This window comes from Neophocaena asiaeorientalis, unplaced genomic scaffold, assembly GCF_003031525.2.
Source record: "Neophocaena asiaeorientalis asiaeorientalis breed wild unplaced genomic scaffold, Neophocaena_asiaeorientalis_V1.1 scaffold118, whole genome shotgun sequence".
NCBI classification, from domain to species: Eukaryota; Metazoa; Chordata; class Mammalia; order Artiodactyla; family Phocoenidae; genus Neophocaena; species Neophocaena asiaeorientalis.
In genome coordinates, this window is record NW_020175528.1 from 10550414 (window position 1) to 10571601 (window position 21188).

The 21188-nt window shown below is 46.8% G+C and overlaps 1 protein-coding gene across 1 annotated transcript in view; it reads left to right on the plus strand.

Moving 5' to 3' along the window:
• The first annotated feature begins 249 nt into the window (after nt 1-249).
• Nucleotides 250-21188, plus strand: part of MED12L (mediator complex subunit 12L) — a 313136-nt gene continuing 292197 nt past the window's right edge. Inside the window, exon 1 of the mRNA XM_024769070.1 lies at nt 250-425. Coding sequence (XP_024624838.1) covers nt 327-425 — 99 coding nt within the window. The 5' untranslated portion in view covers nt 250-326. The remainder of the gene's footprint in view (nt 426-21188) is intronic.

Consider the following 21188-nt stretch of genomic DNA (forward strand, 5'->3'; position numbering starts at 1 on the left):
CCCATCAGCTGCTCCTCCCCCTGGGGACAGGGTGGTGGGGAACAGGAGGCAGGCGCCTCGGAGGATCCAGGTGGACCTCGAGCCCCTCCGTTGGCGGTGCGTCCTGGGGCTCCAGCGCAGCAGGGTGCCCGCCGAAGGCTGCCCCCATCAGTGCGTGTCTGCGTGCCGGGCAGCGGCAGCATCCAACCTGCTTTATTCCTGCCTGCAGCGCCACACGAGCGAGGAGGGGGAGAGGGAGTCTGTCTGCAAAGTGCTGCTCCCTGGTGCTCAGAGGCGGCTGCTCCAGCTCCAACTCTCATTCATTTCGCCGGTTAACATGAGAGATCATGGCCGCCTTCGGGCTTCTCAGCTATGAGCAGAGACCGCTGAAACGCCCCCGGCTCGGGCCGCCGGACGTCTACCCGCAGGACCCCAAGCAGAAGGAGGTAAGGGCGCCGGCGGCCTCCCCGGCAACCGGGGCCGCGCTCCGCAGCGCTGACCCGGGGCCAAGTTGGCCCAGCGGGCATCGCCGGCGCTGCGGGGGAAGGGTGGGCAAGCGCCACGGGGGCGCTAGCTCTCCGGGTGCCGGGTCGCTTCCCCGTTACGGGGCCTTGCACGGCGCAGCCGGGCGCTTCACCCGGTTCTTCCCTACGGAAACCCTCCAGCTCCCTCTCCCCGGCTTTTGCCTGCTTTATTTTTCTCCCCGCCGCTTCGGTAAAGCCTCGTAAACTTTTTGAAAAATGTTGGAATGCAGTGCATCCGACACAGGTCTTGGGTTTTGCGCCAGCCGAGCAGGGGCGGCTGTGGGTGGGGTGGCGGAAGACCTTTTCTGTTCAAATTTTCCAGTTTGGAGTGGAAGTCGTTTTTGTCGAGGTGATGAATATTTAGCTCTTGTAACGTACTTCTGTCTCCCCTCTCCCCTTTAAAAATCAATATGAAAGGGAAACACTGATTTTCATCCCTAGAGGCGATTGGCTTAATTGCTGGAGGCTGTTTTGTATATGTAAAGGCAGTCAGGTTACCTTGGAAGGGAATAGGTCCTGGGATTGCTTGTTTCTTTGAATGAAATTAATTGGAGGAACCTGGACTCTTCCACTAGATACACTAGCTTCGATGGCTAGAGTAACCATGGCATTTTGAAACCTTGTATATGTTTGTTAGTAGTTAACAAGTAATTATGTAACAACTCTCCAGTTATAATGATCACCCCTGGCTACGCGATTTGCCCTGGGATTTGCTTTTTTTTTTTTTTTTAAGATCACCTGCTACCCAGCTGTGCTTTCTGAGTTTGCCAGCTGCAGCCCACCCATCCTCTGTTGTCTTCAGCTAAACATGAAGTGAGCACATTTCAAAACTTCTCTTTCTGGGAACCTAAAAACCTTCTATTAAAAGTTTACAGGCCTACTGACATCACAGAAGGGGCTTTGTAAAGAAGGCCAGGAGGGTCCTTAAGACTTCCCTTTTGATGAATGTATCTATTTCAATAATAAAGGAAGAATGCTTGTTCTGGTTAAACTGTTTTGTTAATAATATTTCTGAAAGATAAGGAGTGACGACTCCTTTTAGAGGTTAGCATATTAAACGTGTTCGAACATCCGTGGAGTAATTCACATCGAAGCTTGGAAGGTTTTACAGGTGTTTCTCAGTGGAGGCTTAATATGAGGATAGGAGTTTGATGAGATTTTGCAGATTTCTTCCCTACCCATTTCTCTCCCTGCTACTGCCACCCAGAATAAAGTTAATTGTTACAGACGAAATAACAAACAGTAACAACTAAGTATAGAGAAAGTTAATAACTTAAACATTTGTGGCAGAAAATTCTTAAAGTTTTGGAGGGGACAGGGACATATCATCTTGTAATTAATGTCTTTTGTCACATCTTTCCAGAGGGCAGCATAATTGATAGCATCTCCCCAGTTAAGGGATGGGGGCCTGGGATGCCTTGTGGGGTTATTTAACATTTACACCTCAGGTCTACACTCACTCAGGGTTGGGGCCTCTATGATTCTGGAAAAAAATACTTTTGGATTTTAGGGTATTTATGACATTTTATGGAACTCTAAAACTGGAAGTGACCTTAGAGCCTGCTTTTTGTAACTTCCTTTGGACAAAGTGAAACTGAGGCCCAGGAAAGCTTACCTGACTTAAGGTGTGTGGTGAATCACCAGAGAGGAGTTGGATGACCAAAACAGTATCTTCTGTCAAGACCAGTACTGTGCTAAGGATGATTTATGCTAAATTGCGTTGTTCTGATATTATTCCCTTTCCCCAGAGGCAACCAACATTTTATCCCTCTGGAGCAGAGTCAGAGTTATGTGTGGCTGTAGCCAGATTTGAATACAACATGGAACAGGTGCTTGGCTGTTCTTGGGCGGTGCTGTGGTGAGCAGTGTTTCACAAGCTTCAGTTATTTCTGCGTCACCTCAACATTTCTCTTCTATCCCTCTATCACCTGTACTTTTATTCTAATGTTTAACTTTTAGGAAACCTTTTCTGTTTCTTAGGCAGTAATACACAAGAAGTCATGGATTTGATGTGATATATATATATAAAAATTCATATCAAATCGTGTATATATCTCATTTAAAATTTTTATTTATTTGATGTTATATACACACATATATGATTATTCATATTGAAACAAGACCATAAGGATTAAAACTTTAAAAAGTTCATCTAAAACCACTGATGTATTCCATCACAGAGACCTGTCCCACGCTGTGGGAAATGCTGATTTAATGGAGGAAGTGTGGGCTTCCAAGTTAGGCAGACCTGGAATTGGATTCTGGTTCAGCCTCTTTGCATTTGTGTGGCCTCGGGCAAGCCGCATCACTTCTCATTTGTAAATTAGCATCATTGTGCTGTTGAGAAAAACTTGAGAACCCTGGTCCTAAACGCATTACATTTTTGTGAGAAAAACCCTCCTCCTGGTAAAGCTATTCTTATTACTGGAGCTGCAGCTTTTACTGCTGTTACCTGGGCTAATAGTGTTCTGGAAACTAGCTCCCGGGGGACAGGATGGGACCCTTGAATGAAGACCTCCTGTAGAGAGGTGGGGGTGGGGTGGGGTGGGGACTGGAAGCTTTAACCTGCTTGATCGATGGAGTCTGTTCATTTGAGAGCTTGCTGTGCCTCAGCGCTCCGTGGGACTTTAGTATATCTTGTGTTATAATACTTTACCCTCTGTCCTCAAGCCTTGAAAATAGGGCACCAGAAAACTGTGAGTTCTCTTTGTTTCCTCCTTCTCCCTTACACCCCATAATACACCTGTCAGCACGTCTTGTCCCGTCCATTTCCCAAATACATTTCCAGTCCCTCTGCCGCTCCCCAGTTTCACCTCACCGCTCACCAGTTTCCACTTCCTTTCTGCTTCAGTCTGACTTTTCTCTGCCCCCGGGCTCTTACACGTGCTACTCTGCCTGCCTGGACCCCTGTCTGCCTTTCCACCTGCACCCGCACCCACACCATTCCACCCTGCTCTCATCACCGAATCCTGTGGTTAGGAGGGTAGGTAGGCTCTGGAGCCAGTGTGCTTGGTTTTGAATCCTGGCTCTGCTGTTTACATATACTGCTTATTCTCCCTGTGCCTCAGTATCCCCTCTTGTAGAGTCGGGATGAGAATACTACCTGCTCCTTAGGGCTGTTGGAAGATTATATGGATAGTAAACATAAAACACTTAGACCAGAGTATGGCATGGATTCAACACGCAAATATTTGCTGTTTTAAACTACCGTCAGGACTGCTTCTTCATCATTCAGGTCTCAGCCCAGCGGCCTCCTCAGAGGCCTTCCTAGTACATGTAGATAATTTGTAATTCTGTATTTATTTGCGTGTTGCCCCCCAGCCCCCCACTAAGGGGTCAGAAACGAGGGCAGGGCTGAGAGAGCTGTTGAGCAATCCCTGAAGTACCCGGCACCTAGCGCAGTTAGTTCCTAGCTGAGGGCATGGACACTTGTAGGAATTTATAAATGAGAGTGGGAATGAGTGAATGAAGAGAAATCTGGTGACTGAGGGGTGTTAGGGAGAGTCTAGGTTAAGGCAGAAATTATCCTTGCTGTCTACTTTGGAGGCTACAAGGCTGAAAGCAGAATTAAACTCTAGAAGTAGAAAGGAAGAGAAGTTTTACTTCCAGGGTAGAAGAGGCCTAAATAGCTGAATAGTCAATGTTTCTAGGAAATCAAATTACTTAGAAAAGTAGGTTGGGGCAATAGTGAGATTTCTAGGCATGAGGAGCCATAGAACCCCGCCAGTAGGGTCCAGAGGGGAGGATGGCTTGGTGCGCGGTGCAGAGGCTGCCCGAGGACCAGTACAGCGTGATTTGGGAGGGTATGGGGGTGGGGATGGCTCCTTGTGGATAATGTGTCACACTCGACACACCTGTAGGGCTTGTTAAAAACAGATGGCCCGAGTTTTTCAGATTCAGTAGGGCTGAGGTGGGACCCCGTAATTTGCATTTCTAACAAGATCCTGGTGATTTAATGCTGCTGGTCCGGGGCTCCACTTTGAGATACTAACCTAGAGCGAAGGTGGCATCCAATTCTGCAGGGGCTGGAGAGCTCTTCCATCCCAGGCAGGGCAGGGTTAGACATCTCTGTGGCCGAAGTCTCAGTAGTTTGGTCTAGCAGCCAGCTCAGCCAGGGTACGGTGGGCTTTCCCCAGAAGTCCCCTCTCTTAGATCTAAGGGAACGAGTCAGAAAGTCTCAGCCCCCCTCCAATGGCTTTCCATCACACTTGGAATAAAACTCAAACTCCCTACTGAATTAGACCTTCGAGGCCCCGCCCGTCTGCCCCTTGGTCACTTCCACAACCACTGCCTGTAGCCAGACCACCTGGCTTTGCGGTCTGGCTCCATCACTTACTGCCTGTTTTTTTTTTTGGGGGGGCGTACGCGGGCCTCTCACCGCTGTGGCCTCTCCCGTTGCGGAGCACAGGCTCCGGACGCGCAGGCTCAGCGGCCATGGCTCACGGGCCCAGCCGCTCCGTGGCATGTGGGATCTTCCCGGACCGGGGCACGAACCCGCGTCCCCTGCATCGGCAGGCGGACTCTCAACCACTGCGCCACCAGGGAAGCCCTCTACTGCCTGTTTTGACTCAGATATGACCTGTGGAACGGCGGGGGTGGGGTGGGGTGTTCCTACTTATTGGTTCCTACTTCACGGGGTTGCTGGGAAGATAAAATGAGATTAGAATGGTGCCTGGCACACAAACAGTGCTTAGTACAGGTCAGCTACTCTTAGTATAACCCCTCCCTTGTTAAATGATCCCGGGGCTTCATTATACCTGTAACATCCCGAAGACCCTGGCCCTTGGAGATCTGGCCCCTCCTGATTTGCTTAGCCGCCTCTTGGCTGTGCGGTGGGACCACTGGCCACCTCTCTCCTAGCAGGCCCCGCTCCTTAGTGTTTAGGTTCTTGTCCCTTGCTGCCCCTGCGGTCATGTCTCCTGTCATTTACTTATAGAGACTAGCTGGCAAGGAGACCGTCTTTGTAACTCATCTTCTCTTATCCTTGTTAGTTCATTAGTGTTCCTATGTTTTGCGGTGCTTGTCACTGTCAGAAATTCCCTTATTAGAATCCTTATCCTCTCCCTGGTCTTCCTTCCACACTAGGATGTAAGCTGCAGGACAGCAGGGGCTTGTCTGTGGCGTCCACACTTGTGAACTGCCTAGTGCCTGGGATGAGACTGGGTGCTCAGTAAATAGTTCTCGAAGAAATGAATAAAATGCAGACAGAGCTCTTAACGAGCAGTTATGAGTATTTATAACTCTTAACTGTCCCAGTGCTTGTTTTATTTTGGTAACGCCTGTTTTCTTGTTAGCATCTAAAACCCTTAAAACATTAAATGCTTGTTTTAGTGACAGCTGGGGAGGTTGGGGGGAGGGGCGGTGAAAATTTGTTTCTTAATAACCTCTGAGAGGGAGGATGTTGATGAAGTTGCCCGGGATGAGAGGACAGGTTGACCAGTTGCCTGGGGCACCAAAAGACGGAGATGTTTAGGGAGAAAGCTTCGACCTGAGATGAATTGGCTGGCCCCAGGGCCCCATCATAGACCTCCCTGAATAGCAGTGTTTGGGAGGGGCCTCTGTGTATTTAACTTATTCCTCCTGAGACTCTTAGGCCAGAACCAGTGTAAAAAGCACTGGGTGAGAGGCCCTGTTTCTTCCACTGCTCACAGGAGTGTGTTGCCACAAAAACTTTGTGGCGGAGGAACGCAAGTGGCTGTCATTTCTCAGGGACTGCCAACACCTGCCGCAGTGTTGTCAAAGATGCTCCTTAAAAATGCCGCCATAATGCGCCCGCCTCCACCCCAGACCTGCTGAGTCAGAATTTCTGGGAAGGAGGTTGAGGAATTTGCATTTTAAACGCGTTTTCTAGGTGATTCCCAAACACATGAAGTTTTGAAAGCCACTGCTTTAGTTTGTGTCTTTACCTGTAGAGACCGTTGTAAGCCAGACTCCCCCCTTATTCCTGCCTGCTCCCCACTATTTGATGTGTTGGAGTCTTTAGACAAATACACTATTCAGAGCAAATGCATTTAGCTACTGTCCCCCCTGAAGTTCTGTTCTAATACCCATGATTCCCAGCATAGGCTTGTTTTCTGTCAGCTGTACATGGTTTATGGCAGACTAGAATTCCATGCCTTGGGCTTGAAATATCCACAGCTCCCTTCTATGTGCACTTGGCTAAACTTGGGGCTCAGGGGAGCCGTTCTTGCTTTGTCCCATGAGCATGTTCTTTGAACTTATTGGGGGCTACAGAGTTTATATTTGACTTTGGGCCTGGGCTTTCAACTAGGCTCTTTGGGGACTCATGTAAAGCTGTTAATTTGGGGTGCAGCCACCATCCTTTAGCCTGTTGGGTATTTCACTTAGTCTGGCACCTGTAGAGGTAAAATGTGATCCCTTAGGAAGGCGGAGGACCAGGAAGTGAGGTCTGGAAGGCAGACTGCCTTGGGTGGGCACTGAGTGGGAGAAAATGAGGATGAACAGAGCCCTAGGATTTTAGCTGAACCGGTTAGCAGTGCCTCTCAGGGGTGTATATCCATCCAGGTGAAAATAAAACAGGTGGGAGAATGGAGTAAGTGGAAGTTGGAAATTCCAAAGAATTGTGATGTATTTCTTCTGAAACTCTCCTTTAATGAGCTTCTGAACCCCAGCTGTGAGGCTTCTTGACCCGAGTAGGCAGGAATTAGAGAAGGTAGAGGGATCCATAAGACGAGTGAGCATGATTACAAGTTCCCTTCCCCAGTGTTCTCTGAGCAGCGATGAAAGGAGCTGGTGGCCTAAGCCTGGAGAAGGGCTGACCTCAGAGTCTGAGTGGGGAAGGCCAGGCAGGAGAGAAATCCAAGGGAAGTGTGGAGGGAGGCGCCTACCTCCTACACATTCCACTCTGAGAAGGGAACATGGAAACGCTTGGACTTCTCATTGTTTTTAGAGGATTTCTGAAGTTGGGTGATGACAGCAAGGGAGTTCATGGTACAGTCCTCTCTATTTCTCTGTTTTGGAAAATTTACATTAAAAAGAAGAGTGTCCTTATGTTACCCAATAGCATGGTTTCTACTTTAAAAATATATGTCTACGTAATCTGGAAGGATTATCACCCACATGTAGACAATTGCTCTCTTTTAAGGATGGGTGTAGGGGGGATTTTTATTTTCTTTTTTGTACTAATCTGTATTCTCCACTGTAACAATAAATGTGCACTACCAGTGTCATTGGAGGAAGTAACTTAATAATTATTAGGTAACTTTGATTGGGTTTACTGGAGTGCATCTTTGTTGTTGGTTCCAAACCAAGTTAGAGCCCCTTTAGCTGAGGTTTAGGCAGAGCGATCTTGAGGGTGTAGGTATAGGCACTTGTGACGTGTCAAAGCTGTGATGAGGCTGGGTTAGGGCTGTTAGGTCAACATTCCATCCCTGCCACTTAAGCTGTGTGATTTGGGGTGCTGTGTCATTTTCCTCACCTATGAGCTGGAGAGAATAATATCTAGTCATCTAGAGTGTTTTGAATGTGGAAGGAGTATTGTAAACTTAATTTTTACCAAATGTTGAGGTATCAATTCAGTGGTACCAGCTGATTATTAAAATTTCAGGAATTTTGTGAGCTGGTTAATATCATGCTGGTGACTTGAAATTTGGCATCAAGGGAGTATTTACACCAAGGAAATTGGCAAATGCTACGCATTAGGGGTTTTTGTTTTGTTTTAGTTCTTTTGAAAGCTGGTTGTTAAGCATTTCCCCACACAGTGCTGGGTATGGTTGTATGTGCCAGATGCCTTGTTGGCTACTTTACCATCATTCTTACCCTGTTTCCCCTACTTGCTTCCCAAAAAAAAAAAAAAAAATTTAAAGCCAGATCCCCACTTTCTTAGCCTCTCTTGCAGCTTGGGGTGAACATATAACTGAATTCTGGCTAAAGAGATTTAATGGAAATCTGCTTTGTGACTTTTTGGAGAAGAATATTTTTCTCTTGCTGAAAAAAGTACAGGCAAGGGAGAGAGTGCCTTCTCTTGATGCCCTGATAGCTCCTTAGCTTCCTGTCTTTGGAAAATTAATAAGAGGATATGATGGTTGGAGCTAGGACACCTGTCTTGTTACCATGAGGCAGTGAGCCTATGGATGAAGAGTGGAGGTGATTCACTGGCTTTATGAAATTGTTAAGCTACTGAACTGACCTTGACCACCTCTCCCTGGACTTCTTGTTAAGTAAACAAGAGGTGTCCACATGGTTTAAACCATTGTTGGGCCAGTTGTCAATTTCTTGTGTCTGAAAGCATTCGAAGGTTGTCATGGTACTTCCCATTTCTGTGTTGTCCCCCTCAAACCGTCACAGCTTGAGCCTTTTCTCCCAGAACTCTCCTACTCTCCGGCTTCCTGAGTACAGCAAGAGACAAAGATCACCTGCACCTTGTCTGTTTGGTGCTTAATTCTGCAGAGCGCCTCTCAGAAGCTGAGGGGATGTGGAAACGGCTCCTTCATTTGTTTCCATTTCTGGCAGAAAGAGTTTTGGTGGGAAGGGAGGGAGATCCCTATTGGGTTTTGTTTGGAGAGGGAGATTCTGTGGGTCTGTATCATTCTGGGGGGCGGGGGGAACCAGATGTGTTTAGAGCTAGAAGGGAGCTTAGAGATAGGTCGCTCTCACTTTCCTCATTCAATACAAGTGGAAGTTGAGTCCCAGAGAGGTTAAAGTGACTCGTGAAGGCAGATCTTGGCCAGGCACTTGTGTGCCCTGATTTGTTCTTGTGGCTTTACTTGGCCTCCCCTCTGTACACAGCCTCCGCTTCTGGTAAACACCCTTGCGTTGCCCTGGCAATGAGAACTACCCTGCATTTTTAGGGCACCCAGTGCCTCTGCGAGAGCTGGGAACTGTTCAGCTAGCCATTTACTTGGTCTTCTCAGAGCCTGCCAGAACCATGTGTGGTGTCTCCTGGGCAGAGGGAAGAATACTCTGGAAGCTCAGGCGCTCTTGTCGTCTTGTTTTTTTGGTGGGAGGTTCTCAGCCCTGTCCATGGCCTCTGGTACAGATAGCTCTGGCACTGGCCTTTGTGGGCTGTGTTGGGGATTGAGCCTGTCCAGTTTTCATTTTCTTGGTTGAGATTCTCCTTTATTTATGGGGAGCTCTCTTGGAGATACAAACACACAAGCTGCACCAGTTGCCCACTTCCAGGGAGTGACACTTATACATGGCATTCTGTATACAAAGGGATCCCCCTTAGTTATGAAATGCTCGGGCGTGAGAAGAGGAGAAAAATTTTAGCCCCTGGGTTTTATTTGCCATGTTCCGAAGGAAGCGTGACTATATGTGTGCATGCCAAACGGATTCTGTCATCCAGTCACTATTATTGAGCACCTTGTAGGCATTTTGCCAGCCGTGGCTTCATGAGGACAGGCCCTAAGACTTGTATTTCCTCCTCTGTCTCTGGCTTTGAGCACAGTGCCTGGACCAAACCTCGGACTCAAAATGTCTTTTACGAATGAAAGTGGAAACAGATGCTGGGAGCATTGGATATGGTCCTGGGCCCCCAAAGGTTTCAATACAGAGCAGCGGTTTTCATCTGGGGTGGCCCCCTGTGGACACTGGCAGTGTTTGAAGACATTTTGGGTTGTTGCAGTTATGGGTGCCTGTGTGTGCGCGCACGTGTGTTAACTGCTACTGGCATCTGGTAGGCAGAAGTCGGGGGACGTCGCTAACACTCTCCAGTGCTTCAGACAGTCCTCACAACAAAGGCTTATCTGGACTCAAACGTCCGTGGTTCCCAGGTTGAGGAACCCTGGTCTGGAGGGAGTGACAGACCTGCAAATACGGGGTACAGTGTTTCACGCGTTATTCGAGGGGAATGTACGAAGTGCTGTGGGGACAGGCGGCAGTGACCCGCTTTTTGACAGGACCTGGTAGAGGAGGAGATTTTGAGCCTTGGACTTGGCGGGTGCGTAGCAGTGGTGGGGGCTGAGGGTGCGGTGTGAAGGGTCACAGGCCAGGAGGAACGTGGGCTGTGCTGTGAGCCTGAGGTGTGGTGTGGGGCGTGCAAGGGGCACCCGGGTCAGAGTGGGAAGGAAAGGTCAAGTTATGGGGTCCTTTGTGTGCTGTGTGGAGGCCACGAGGTGGCCGTTCAAGGGTGTTAGGGGAGTGAGATTTAAGATGACTAAGGGTCTCAGTTTGAAGGGCTGGTGCTTCTGAGGGTCACACTGAGGCAGAAAGACTGACGAGCTAGGTGGTCACTGACGTTCCGGGCCTCGGGGGTGGTGGTGGTGGTGGTTTAGGTTTTCGTGGCTGCCATAACAAGGTACCACAAATCAGGTGGCCTAGAACGATGGAAATTTATTCTCTCGCAGCTCTGGAGGCCGGCTGTCTGAAGGGAGCGTTGGTGGGCTTTTACTCCTCTGGAGCTCTAGGGGAGAGCGTTTCCTTTCTGCACCCAGCCTCTGGTGGCTCCGGGCATCCCTTGGCCTCTTTGTGACCACATCTGTCTCACTTCTGCTTCCGTCTTCACATGGCCTTCTCTGTGTGTCTGTTCTCTGGGTGGGTGTGCCTGATAAGGACACTTGTTATTGGATTTAGGGCCCACTTGGATCACACAGGATGATCTCATCTCAAGATATTTAACTTAATTACATCTGCAAAGACACTTTCTCCTTTTTTTTTCTTCAATTAATTTTTTTTGGAGTATATTTGCTTTAAAGTGTTGTGTTAGTTTCTGCTGTACAGCAAAGTGAATCAGCTATACGTATACATATATCCCCTCTTTTGGATTTCCTTCCCATTTAGGTCACCACAGAGCATTGAGTAGAGTTCCCTGTGCTAGACAGTAGGTTCTCATTAGTTATTTACTTTATATTAATACATAGTAGTGTATATATAAAGACCCTTTTTCCGAATAAGTAACACTCACAGGTTCCAGGATTTGATTGGGATGTCTCTTGTGGGTCCTTTTGGCCTCCTGGGCTTGGGAAGAAAGAGTAGGAGAGAATTTAGGAGAAAGGTTATTGGGGCGGCAGAACTGGCAAAGTGGATGTGTTTGGTGAGAGGGACGAACGAGTACAAGGCTATACCAACATTTTTAGCTTAGGCCAGTGGTTCCCAAACTCTCTGATCTTAGGACCCCTTTATAATAAACCTTATTTAGGATGCCTTCATGTAAGTTATATCTCAGTATTTACCATATTAGAAATTAGACCTGAGAAATTTTAGAAATATGTATTAATTCATTTAAAAATAATAATAAACCAGTTTCATGCTTCACATGTTTTTTACGAACAGGAACTATTTTTCCAAATCAAAAAAAAAATTGTAGAAAGAGTGGCATTGTTTTACATTTCTGCAAATCTAATCTCTTTAGTGTCTGGATTCTCTTATCTAGTTCTCCATTTAGTCTATTATAGTACGTTGTTCCGATTGAAGGATATGAAGAAAATTTGGTCTCACGGATGTGTAGCTGGAAAGTTCTTGGGAACCTCAGAGGTCTTTGAAATGGAGAGTACTGGCTTACACAGCTGGGTAGGTAGATGATTGATAGATAGTACCCCTCAAACTAACATGCCATAGGGAACGAAAGAACTTAACTTTTTTTTTTCTTTTTCCAAGGGTGGGAAGGTAGGGGAGGGGAGTGGAGAGAATGAGTTCATTTTTTTTTTTTTAATATTTTCAATTTGAGACGCCTCTGGGGAATCCAGGTTGAACTGTAGAGCAGTAGAACAGATCTGGCTTTGGGTGTGATTTGTGCGTGGCTAGTTGAAGCCATGGCTGCGATTACCTGTTGAGCATGTGCAGAGAGAGGGAGGAGGAGGCAGACTCTAGACACTTGGCAGCAGGACCTCCGAGGAGGGGAGTTGTTAGGGAGACGGGTGTGGGGGTGAGCACTGGTCCAAGGGGAGAGCTAGCGTCTCCTTGGCCTCCTCTTAGTTTGGCAGTTTCCCCTTCAGGGCCTTTGCACGTGTGCTTCCTGCCACCTGGTTGCCTTCTCTTTGTCACTGCAGTGTGATGATTTGTTCCTCAGCACGGTTTGTGTTTTTCTTCTGTGCTCTGTCTGCCAACCAGTGTAGGTTTCATGAAGCAAGGGCGATGTCCTTTCCCCCTCCCCACTGATGACCAGCCGCATGGAGGGGGTCTGGGGTACGGTAGGGGTTAAAGAAATATTTGTTGTCTGGATCTGGTAACGGGGCAGTCATTATTATTAGCAAATGGTTCTCAGAAGCCCTGTACAGGGCACCGCGATGCCAGGAAATATAAGACATGGTTTCTACCGTTGAGGAGCTTTGCGTGGAGAGATCACAGTCCTGTGTGCAGAGCCCTCAGGTCATTCAGTGCGGTGGTGGAAACCAATGAGGGAGGGGTCATCTCTCTTGAGGATGAGAAGAGTCTTCAGAAATGTGGGTGTTTTTCAGATGACAAGGTCTTCTGGGCAGAGGGTATGAGCAAAGGCACCGAGATGGGAAATGGGACACAATCTTTGGAGGAATTGCAAGTAGTTCAGTAAAGCAAGAGCGTATTGCATCCTCAACTTGAACATACCTATAGAGTTTGGGGACAGTTAGAGAGAGGAAGAGATTAAATCTGCTGGAGAGAGAGGGCTGTCCGCTGGAGCAGGGCTGACCTGGTCCAGGGACCAGGGGACTGAGGTCCTACTGGGAGTGACACCTTATATGTAGTGTTACGCATTGCTGCCTCTGAGAAAGGATGGGATGCAGGACGTATACAGGACTCCCTGTTTACCTTTAATTTTCTGCAAGCATTTCCAGAGTTAGTTTGAATGTGCAAAGATTTTCCTCGGCAAGAATTAACTCAGCCTTCAACCCACATCCAATGTGCCACAGCTCAGCTACGCAAATGCCGCCTTGTTGTCAACTCAAATTTGGTGGAATTTGCTGCTTTCCTTTTCCAGCCATTTCATTCATGGATTAATCTAATGAGGTTGTTGAGATAAGGACCATTTTAAGGCATCGGCAGCAGGGAAGAACTAAGGAAAATGTATTTTGTCTGAAGCGTCATTGGAATTTTTTGCTAAGGTGCTGGTTTACGTGAAGGTATAGAGAGAGGCTCTATCAAAAGTATGTCCAAGGCAGTGCGAAATAATTTATATTTCTCCTGAGTTCTGTGAGGAAGGTTAATATTGACATTGCTTAGAGTTTTTTCTTTCTTTCTGTTTTAAAGCTCTAACACAGTGCTGCTAGTAGACAGTATGGAAGGTATTTTTGGGGTCAGAGCTGTTTTCACTCTTTGGTCAATTTTAGACTAAATGTCAACTCCTTGGGGAAAAAAATGATCGTGAACTGGAGACACTATTTACATTTCGACTACTCACATGAGATCTGCTTTTAAGTCATTATTAAATAATCGAAAATGTTTGTGAAGTTATACTTCCATTTACTTAGTACTTGATCTGTGCCTCCTACAGCACTCAGCGATGTGGGTGTGTAGGAAAGAAATAGAAGTCTGCTTCTGTCCCCTCTAGAACAGCGCTTCTCAAAATATCTATGGTGAAGGACAAGTTTCTTTAAAATTAATTTTCAATCTGTTGCAGACTGATATACATGTATGATAAAAATGAATTACTAGAAAAATGAAATGCTGCTTGAATGTAGTGGCAATGTCAAGTTGCTATGAAAGTTTCCAAGCACTCACTCTCAATTTTTGCATATTATTCTTGAGGGCCGGTAGCACACTCTGAGTAGCACAGCTCTAGAAATTAACATCTGGCTCACTGACGCACATAAAACGGTTTTAAAAATGACTAATGCATTGGTTTTTGTTTATTTTAAAATTGAGGAATAACGTATACATTCAGTATGGGGTATAAAGTGCCGCGTTCCATCGCGATAGACAGCGTTGATTGTGTTGGTTATTCTGAGTGCTTTACATGTTTGGTTTTATGCCAGCCTCACAAACACCTCTCAGGTGGGTACTCTTACCTCCTTTTTACAGACGAAGAAACTGAGGCACAGGAGAGCGGTCACAGGGGTCACTTCACTTGCCCAAGGTCCTTTAGCTGCATAGTGATGGAGTTGGAATTGGACTCCTGAGCCCGTGCTGTAACCATTCTGCTCTCTATATAGTGCCGCTAAAAATGCCGCGTGAGTTCAGGAAAGAGAGGGTTGGAATACGTGGAGGTCTCCCTGGAGGATGTAGGTGTGAGGGGCAGGACCCGAGTGAGTCGGGGCAGGTTGTACCCTCTCTTTCCTAAGAAAGAGCTGAAGGTAGGATGAGCGAGGCATGGAGGGGAAAAGGCAGTGTCTCTGGAGATGGGGCTTGGAGTCCTGGAGTCCTGGCGGGTTGCGGTTGCGGGGTGGTGGTGACGAGTTCACGAGGTCCCGCTGTTGGATTTATCTCACTAGCTCATGCCTAGTAAATCCGGATGGGGAGAGAGTGGAGTCGGGGAGGCTGCGAGGGAGGCAGCTGTAGTAACCAAAGCATGAGGTAAAAAGAGCCCGACAGATCTGGGCTTTAAATAGGACCGGAGAAGAGGAACTGGCGGTCGGTGACAAATTGGTCAAAGGAAATGAAGGCGAGGGGAGTGTGGAAAATGCTTCGAGTTCTTGGACACCGTTCACCTGGGGTGGCAGTAGGTCCTGTTGCTTGAGCATCTCAGAGTGACACCTTTTTGTGCTCAGTCTTTAGAGATATGGCAGGTATCTAGAATTACCTGATGGCTAGATTGGAATGAATATTCGGACTCCCCTCCCCTCCCACCCCTCCCCACGCACCTCACTCACCCTGCGGCACAGAACGTTTACTTGAGGGTCTGATGACTCAAAGGGCTTTTGATTTATTGTCCCATGCTTTAAACCTCGCCTTCGATACCTGTTATTCAGCCCTCCACGGGCGGCTTTGGTGGCGGTGAACCGCCAGACTGCTTGGAAGGTTGGCTAAGCTCCCCGGAAGAGGTGGGGTTGAGCAAGCCTCCCGAAAATAAAAAGGGTGGAGGCTGAGAGGTGTTAACAGAGGTTGACTTTAGGACTACATTTTCGGAGGTGGACTCACGGACGTTTGCTTTCTTGGTTCAGAACTGTAGGTTTAGCCTCTCTGTTTCCGGGTAAACAAATGACCAACATCACCACCACCAGCAGCCAAAAAGAGACATTCCCAATCTCTGTTCTCCCTCCCAGGCAGGAAGAAGGGTGTTCTGCAGTTTCACTAGATTTTTCCGGCGCCCGTTCCATCCCTGTCACCCAAGAAGTTTTCCTCTTTGTGAATTTGCAGTTCATTTGGTGGAAATCGCACAACACGCCTTCCTACAGGCACGTGGCATGCGGGATGCAGTTAGGCGTAGGGTAGAAGTGAACAGGAGGACCCAGGTAAGGGGCCCAGTGAGTCAGTCCACCGGACAGTTAACTTCAGAGGACAGAAACCATGGCTTGAGTTTGTTTTTTCTGCCCTCAGATCACCTAGCCCCAGTGGGAGGCAGATTCAGCCCTAAGCGAAAAATACGATTTACAGGAAGAGCTTACATTAAGATGTGACTGCAATGCGTGAGTTGTGTGGGACGGTGACTTACCTGAGCAGTGGGGGATCCAAAGAGAAAATTGTCTCCTGAGGCTGCCTTAAATACAGCTCTGGGCAGAATCAACTCTGGACACCTTAAGTCCCCTTTCCTGCTTTATGCGTCTGCAAATCTAAAAGTTCAAGTAGTTTTCTCTGGCAGGTTTCCTACAATTCTCCTGAGAGCCACATCCAGGTGTTTGATATCAGAGGGTGACATGCATTTGAAGGTGATTTGAATATGAATTAATAGGCTACAATTATTTAGATACGAGTGGAATAAATGCTAAGTGTATTTGGAGGTAATTTGAATCAAAGTCTCTCCCACTTTCAGTGGAGGGGGAGGGCCTGCCTGTCTCACGGTTAAGGATGAGGGAGGTTCTCCTGGGGAGTCGGGCCCCAGAGTCTCGTGTGTTCAGCACATCCTACTCGGTGGACATTCCCATTCGCTTTTTGGAGAGTGGCTGAATCCCCGGACGTGTGGTGCGTGGTGTGGGCCTGGATGTGCTGCCTGGTGAAAAATCACAGTTATAATGACCGTGATGAGCATTTTTTTTTTTTTTTTTTTTTGGCCGCGACGGGTGGCTTGTGGGATCTCAGTGCCCCGACCAGGGATTGAACACGGGCCCTTGGCAGTGAAAGTGCAGAGTCCTAACCACTGGACCACAAGGGAACTCCCATGAGCCCATTTTTAAAGCGCTGAGTGCCTCACATACGATTTCCTCTTATTCTTTACAACGGAAGGTAGGTGGATCTCCATTTCACAGGAAAGGAGGGAGCCAGGATTCTAGTTGAGGTTGATGGGAATCATACTGATCTCCTCCAAGATCTCAACTTCTTGGAGAGCACACTGGGCCTCTTGGAGGCTTGATTCTCATGTGGCCGCTTAACCATTTCACTGCCCCGCCCCCCCAACTTCAGCCTCAGTTTCTCAGCCTGTAAACGGGCACCCATCCTGCCAGAGCCATTTGGCTTTTAGGAAGACGGGCGTGAATATGCTGCGTAAAGGCCAGAGAGTAGAGTAGTATTACTATAACCATGATTTTCTTTTCTTCTCTTTTGCCTACTGCTCGGTACAGGTGTGCAAGATAGGACTTGCTGTTTTGTGTTGAGCTCATATCCTTTGGGGTTCGTCTGAGTCCCCACCGTTAGTGATTGATGGCCTGCAGGTGTGGTTTGGATGGGGGTGAATATTAATAGCCGTGTAGACAAGGGTGGATGTGTAAAGACCTGAGTTTCAGATGTGGCCTCGATGCAAATGTGGCCCTGATGTTAGAGATGTTGGTGGGGGTAGGGGAAATGCTAGGTGGCCTTTTAGGGGAGTCCTGCCTCCCCTGAGTCAGTCTGGCCCCTTCCCTTGGCTCTCTCTTCAGGAGGCTGGTGGCAGTGCCTTTTCTTACAAGCATTTTGGCTGCGTTGGGGAAACAGCCCACTACCCCGCCCTTTTTTTTTTTTTTCTAAAGTTCTCAAACAGCTGTTAAGTGACCTGTCAATTAGAAGAGATCCAAGCAGAAATCAGTGCCTGTTGTTGTGGTGCAGGGCGCCGGGGTGTCCCCTTTTACAGAGTCAAGCGATGCTGCTTTTCTCAGCCGTAGACTCTGCGTTGTAGACCCTTGCTGCTGCCAAATGACCTGGATCCTGACTTTAGAGGGTAGTCTTGCTTTGAGGGATAGGGCAGAGCTTCCCCTCTTCCTCTCCTACATGGATTTTTTACTTTCTTAGGGCTGCCTAAACAAAATACCATAAATTGGGTGGCTTAAAACAATGGAAATTCTCCCACAGCTCCGGAGGCAGGGCCACACCTCTAGAGGAGGATCCTTCCTTTCCTCGTCCAGCTTCTGGTAGCCCCAGGCTTTCCTTCGTTTGTGGCAGCATAATTCCAACCTCTGCCTCCATCTTCCTTCTGTGTCTTTTCTTTGATAAGGACACCAGCCATGTGCTGTTGGATTAGCACCCACCTGATTTCAGCAGGATCTTAACTTGATGATTGCTGCCCAGACCCTATTTCCAAATAGGGTCACAGGTATAGGGGTTAGGACTTTGACCTATCTTTTCGGGGTACACAATTCAGTGCCTGCAGGGCTTGTCTCTAGACCCTCCTCCGCATGTCCCTGGTTGGTCTGGTACTGGACCTCACCTTCTGGGCACTCTAGACTTCTAAATGTCTGTAAGAAACATCTTGTTTTGCCAGCTACCTCAAAGTTAACATTTATTTATTTATTTATTTTTAATTATTTTTTTTTTTGTGGTATGCGGGCCTCTCACTGTTGTGGCCTCTCCCGTTGCAGAGCACAGGCTCCGGACGCGCAGGCTCAGTGGCCATGGCTCACGGGCGCAGCCGCTCCGTGGCCTGTGGGATCTTCCCGGACCGGGGCACGAACCCGTGTCCCCTGCATCGGCAGGCGGACTCTCAACCACTGCGCCACCAGGGAAGCCCTCAAAGTTAACATTTAAAACTGAACTTGTGATCTGTTCCTCTTCCCTCCAAAAATTCCCCTAACACTGCTATACGCTGTTTTAAGAGCTCTTGCCATCCCAGAAATCCGGGGACATCCTTGATAACCTCACTCTTTGTCATTCCATCCAACATGTTACCAAAAGCCCTGTTGAGTAGCCCCGTAAATATCCCTCCATGCTTCCCCTTCTTTCCGCCTCTGTCTTGGTCCTAGCTACCGTCTTCTCACGTCTCGACTCTTAAGAGAGCCTCTAACCGGTCCCAATCCCCTTGTCCCCCAGGCCTCCTGTTTGGTCTGACCGGCTCCAATCAGTTGTCCCCACTGTGGACGTATTCAGTGTGGATGATGTCACCCCACTGCATAAAACCCTTTACTCTTTTCTTCAAAAAATTTATTTAATTATAGTTGATTTACAATGTTGTGTTAATTTCTGCTGTACGGCAAAGTGATTCACTTATACATATCTATCTATACATTCTTTTTCGTATTCCTTTCCATTATGGCTTATCAAAGGGTATTCAGTACAGTTCTCTGTGCTAGATAGTAGCACCTTGTTTTTTATCCAATCTACATATAATAATTTGCATCTGCTAATCCTAACCTCCCAATCCATCCCTTCCCCGGCCTTCCTCCCGCTTAGCAACTGTTCTCTATGTCTGTGGGTCTGTTTTGTAGATAAGTTCATTTGTGTCATATTTTAGATTCCACATATAAGTGATGTCCTATGGTATTTGTCTTTCTCTTTCTGACTTACTTCACTTAGTATGATAATCTCTAGGTTCATCCATGTTGCTGCAAATGGCATTTTTTCATTCTTTTGGATGGCTGAGTAGTATTCCGTTGTATATATGTGCGACATCTTTATTCATCTGTCGATGGACATTTAAGTTGCTTCTGTCTTGGCTATTGTGAATAGTGCTGCTATGAACGTAGGGGTGCATGTATCTTTTTTAAAAATTTATTTTTTAGTTTTTATTTTATATTGGAGCATAGTTGATTAACAGTGTTGTGTTAGTTGCATGTATCTTTTTGAATTATAGTTTTGTCTGGGTATATGCCCAGGAGTGGGATTGCTGGATCATGCAGCAACTCCATTTTTAGTTTTTTAAGGAATCTCCATACTTTCTCCATAGTGGCTGCACCAATTTACATTCCCACCAACAGTGTAGGAGGGTTCCCTTTTCTCCATACCCTCCACACCCTACGTTTGTCATTTGTAGACATTTTAATGATGGCCATTCTGCCTGGTGTGAGGTGTAGTTTTGATTTGCATTTCTCTGGTAATTAGTGATAACGAGCATCTTTTCATGTGCCTATTGGCCATCTGTATGTCTTCTTTGGAGAAATGTCTATTTAGGTCTTCTGCCCATTTTTTGATTGGGTTGTTTGTTTTTTTGTTATTGAGTTGTATGAGCTGTTTGTATATTTTGGAAATTAAGCCCTTGTCTGTCTCAATGGTTTGCAAATATTTTCTTCCATTCTGTAGGCTCTCTTTTTGTTTGGTTTATGGTTCCCTTTGCTGTGCAAAAGCTTGTAAGTTTGATTAGGTCCCATTTGTTTATTTTTGTTCTTATTTCTCTTGTCTTGGGAGACTGACCTAAGAAAACATTGGTAAGATTTATGTTGGTGAATGTTTTGCCTATGCTCTCTTCTAGGAGTTTTGTGGTGTCATGTCGTATGTTTAAGCATTTAAGCCATCTTGAGTTTATTTTTGTGTATGGTGTGAGAGTGTGTTCTGACTTCATTGATTTTTACATGTGGCTGTTAAACTTTCCCAGCACCGCTTGCTGAAGAGACTGTCTTTTTCCCATTGTATATTCTTGCCTCCTTTGTCGAAGATTAACTGACCATAGGTGTGTGGGTAAAACCCTTTACTCTTGTAAAGATAGAAGTCCTTTACTTGGTCCACAAGACCCTGTGTATTCTATCCCCACCCACTGCCCAGTCTCACCTCACACCTGTGTCCCTTTGCTCCTGCCATGACAGCATTCTTTCTTTCATTTTCCCAGGCCTACAGACCTTAAACACGCTCTTCCTGTCTCTTGTTGGGCACGCAGTGCCCGTGATTGCTGTTACGTCTTCCCGATGAGTTGACCCTTTCATCATTATGGTGTGCCCCTCTTTATCTTTGATGATGCTCTTTCTCTTGGAGTTGACTTTGTCCAATATTAATATAGCCACGCCAGCCCTCTTAAGTTCATCGTTTGTATGGTATATATCTCTTTCCATCAGTTTTCTGTCACCTTAGCTGTCTTAATATATTTAAAGTACAGCATGTAGCTGGGTTTTGCTTCCTCATCCATTCTAGCAATCCCTGTCTTTTAGTTGGAATCTTAACCCAATTACTGATACGGTTCGATTTATTTACCATTTTACTTCTGGATTATTAAACTATGTTAAAAATAATTGAAACTTACCTATTGACATTTTAGTTTACCTCTTTACGTTTTATTTTTATTAGCGGTTGCGTTAGCGGTTACAATATACACCTCTAACTTGTCGTGGTCTTCGTAGAGTTAGTGTTATATCACTTCATGCAAAATGTCAACCTTGCTGTCGTAAGGGTCCTCCTCTTAACTTAGTTTACTCCTATTTCAGACTCAGAGTTCGGCTCAAAGACCACTTCTTCAGGGAGTTTTTTCTGAGTTCTCAGATTAGGTTAAGCCCCTACCATGTGTGCTCTGAGCAGGTAGTACTTCTCCTTGGGGCATTTATCACACTTGCAGTTTGCTGACTATGGAATTCCCAGTACTTAGCACACGTGATGTATACTTCGTTATTT